General features: G+C 51.6%; 2 protein-coding genes across 3 annotated transcripts in view; one reads left to right on the forward strand and one right to left on the reverse strand.

The window, feature by feature from the left end:
* The window catches only part of NCR3 (natural cytotoxicity triggering receptor 3), a 27039-nt gene that overhangs the window by 7354 nt on the left and 16673 nt on the right, over positions 1–3012 (forward strand). The gene's annotated exons all lie outside the window — the stretch shown is intronic.
* On the reverse strand, positions 444–2673 carry AIF1 (allograft inflammatory factor 1). 2 transcript variants are annotated; one of them, XM_005859879.2, is made up of 6 exons: positions 2381–2673; positions 1848–1909; positions 1690–1756; positions 1307–1348; positions 956–1118; positions 444–629 (listed from the first exon to the last, which is right to left on the reverse strand). In XM_005859879.2, the coding sequence occupies exons 1-6, from the start codon at positions 2403–2405 to the stop codon at positions 545–547; spliced, it is 444 nt and encodes a 147-aa protein (XP_005859941.1). In that variant the 5' UTR covers positions 2406–2673; the 3' UTR covers positions 444–544. The 2 variants fall into 2 exon arrangements, with proteins under 2 accessions (XP_005859941.1, XP_005859940.1); XM_005859878.2 differs by lacking the exon at positions 2381–2673 and having other exon boundaries at positions 1848–2037.

Genomic DNA, 3012 nt, shown 5'->3' on the forward strand with positions numbered 1-3012 from the left:
CCTTCCTTCCTTCCTTCCTTCCTTCCCTCCTTCCTTCCTTGTCTGTACCTGTCTTTTCATACCCCCTAACTTCCTTGAGGTCAAGGCTATCTTATACATCTGGAATCTCCCTTGCATACACAACCATTTGCTGTAGCCCTGGCCGGTTGAGTGTCATCCCATGCACTAAAAGGTTTCAGGTTCAATCCCTGTCGGGGTGCATAGGAGAGGCAATTGATTGATGTTTCTTTCTCACATCGATGTTTCTGTCTCTCTCTAAAAAATAATTAAAAATCAATAAACATATCCTTTGGTGAGGATTAAAACAAAACAAAACAAAAAACTATCTGCTGTAGTAGTTACATTGCTCATTTCAGCAAATCCTTGCTGCCCATCCCTCAAAGATGCTTCACTTCTTTCCAATCCCGGGAAAAATCCCCAAACAGAGACCATATGACTTCATCTAGAGAAGGAGGAGAATTTATTTTAGTTCGACTCTGGCTCACAATTTTGTCTTCTTTTTTTGTGTTGGAGTCATTAGAAGCCCCTTTTATCCCACCACAAATCAGGGCAACTCAGAGATAGCTTTCTTGGCTGGAGGACATGTTGGCTTCTCCTGCTCCCTTGCTTTCTCTTCGTACATCAGGATCCTGGTTGAGATGGGAAGAGACATAGGGGTCAGGAAACAATCCTCTCAAGAGAATAAATCTGAGGCGGCTATGAAAGTCCAGAAGAAGATGAGGGTTTCGAGGTGGGAGGAGGAAGAAGGACGGGGTGGGAGTGCTGGGGGCTGTGGGACCAGAACCATGGATGGGGATAAGGTCTGTTCCTCAAAGGACAGAAGGAGTGGGTGCTGAGTGTGTGTAAGGGGAGCCTAGGGACTGGAGCAGGGTGGGGAGGAAACCCGTCAGGACAGGGGCGGCTGGAACTGGACCGAGGGCCACCCTGGCTCTGGCCCCCCCCTGCAGTCCCTCACATTTTGAGGATGGCAGATCTCTTGCCCAACATCATCCTGAGGAAGTCGGAGTAGTTGAAAGTCTCCCCAGAGCTCTTGGAAACCTCCCTGATCAATTTCTTTAGCTCCAGGTGAGTCTTGGGTACCCCAAGTTTCTCCAACATTCGCTTCAGGGACATGATATCTGGAGATAAAGGATGGGGGTGAGAAGAGGGGATTTCTCTCTCTCTCTCCTGTGCCGCCACATTCCCAGTCCCTTCCTCCAATCCTGGTAGCTGGACTCTTTCCCAAACCATCTTACCCCCATCTGATGGAGCACAGTAGGAGAGACCTCTCCCCGGGTCTGCACACCCCCCAACCCCCTTTTCTCACCGATATCTCCGTTTCCATTCAGGTCAAACTCCATGTATTTCTCTGGGTGAGGGGAGAAAGCAGACGTAAGCTCTGGCTGGAAGGGCAGGGACAGGGCAGAGCACTGAGAAGCGGGTTGCTACGAGTGCTAGGTAGGGGAGGCGTGGGAGAAGGGGGGGCAGGCAGAGGAAGCAGGGGTTGGGTTGAAGTGCCCTGTTAAGGCATCCTGAACTGAGAGGGGCTGCTGCGAGGGGCTGACCAGGGAAGGGATGCGACCAGGGAAGGGGCAATGGAGGCAGTCTTCCTTCTTCCAACCACACAGTACTGTGTCTGCTCTCCCGCCTCAGTTTCTGGGGAACTCCTGCCCCCTCGCCTCCCACCCACCCCTACAGTTTTCCCCTCACTCTTGAAAGCTTCCAATTTGGAGAGCAGATCCTCATCACTGTTGTATTTGGGGTCATCCAGGAATTCCTGTGGGAAAAGCCAGAGCCAGGGTAGGCCCTCTGTCCGGGCCCTTCCCCCAGCCCAGCCCCAGCCCTTCCCCCTTAGTTCCCCCTTTTACCTTATTGATTTCATCCAGTCTCTCTTCCTGCTGGGCCTTCAGCAGCCCAAAGGCCTTTCCTCCTGAGGGGGCACAGAAGTTAATGTACCCCCGCCACGGCCCACCAGCCCCAGGCATCGCAGTTATGCCGTCGTAGGCCAGTAACTGCCCTGCTGGCCCCTGGGCCCACGTCTGTCACTCTTGCTCACGTTAAAAAAATATTTTTTTAAAAAATTGATTTCAGAGGGGAAAGGAGAGGGAGAGATAGAAACATCAATGATGAGAGAGAATCATTGATTGGCTGCCTCCTCGCTCCACACTGGGGATCGAGCCCACAACCAGGGCATGTGTCCTGATCGGGAATTGAACTGTGACCTTCTGGTTCTTGGTGGATGCTCAACCACTGATGAGGATCAAGCCCGCAACCCAGGCATGTGCCCTGACTGGAATCGAACCGTGACCTCCTGGTTCATAGGTCGACGCTCAGCCACTGAGCCACGCCAGCAGGGCGCTCCTGCTCACTTTTGAGGCTTCTGCCTATCCCACCTGCCTACCCTGTAAATCCCGGGCTTGGTTCATGGCTCAGCAGATGCTGGTGGAGACAGACAAGCTGGCTGTGTCTCTGATGGCTCTCCTCTCCCACAGCCTCCTGGGAGGCTGCCCCCCCAAACTTCCCCTTTCTCTCATTTCCTCCTCCTCTAGTTCCAGGCCTCACTTCCTCATCAGCTTGTGCTGACACTAGTGAAACATGGGGTTCGGGGTACAGATTTCTTCTCATGGGTTCCTGTCTGATGAAGATGAAGAATAAATTCGTGGCCTAACAGATTTCTTCAATAAAAATGTAGAAGCTTGAGAAAACCAAGATGGCGGCATAGGTAAACACCGGAGATTGCTGCTTAGCACAACCACTTCAAAAATACAACTAAAAGATATAATGGACATCATCCAGAACCACAGGAAGGCTGGCTGAGTGGAATTTCTACAACTATAAGGAAAGAGAAAAGCATAGATTAGCACCTCCTTAGATCCAAGAGCCAGTGTACCCAGTGGTCAGAGTGGGACCATCCAATTACAACTCCTCAGATCTATAAGGGACACACTCAGGGGGCAGACTCAGTGAGCACCAAAGCCCCACTGAAGCAAGTCTTACCCCATAAGGGTGTCTTCAGCACAGAAGTTCTCCCAC

Source organism: Myotis brandtii, unplaced genomic scaffold (assembly GCF_000412655.1).
Source record: "Myotis brandtii unplaced genomic scaffold, ASM41265v1 scaffold130, whole genome shotgun sequence".
NCBI classification, from domain to species: domain Eukaryota; kingdom Metazoa; phylum Chordata; class Mammalia; order Chiroptera; family Vespertilionidae; genus Myotis; species Myotis brandtii.

Coding starts and splice junctions, on each gene's coding strand:
- AIF1 (XM_005859878.2), bottom strand. CDS start 1,964: ATGCCTGGGGCTGGTGGGCCGTGGCGGGGGTACATTAACTTCTGTGCC. Junction 1,349..1,689: donor CAAATTGGAAGCTTTCAAGA/GTGAGGGGAAAA, acceptor CCCCTCACCCAG/AGAAATACATGGAGTTTGAC. Junction 630..955: donor AGATCTGCCATCCTCAAAAT/GTGAGGGACTGC, acceptor CATCTCAACCAG/GATCCTGATGTACGAAGAGA.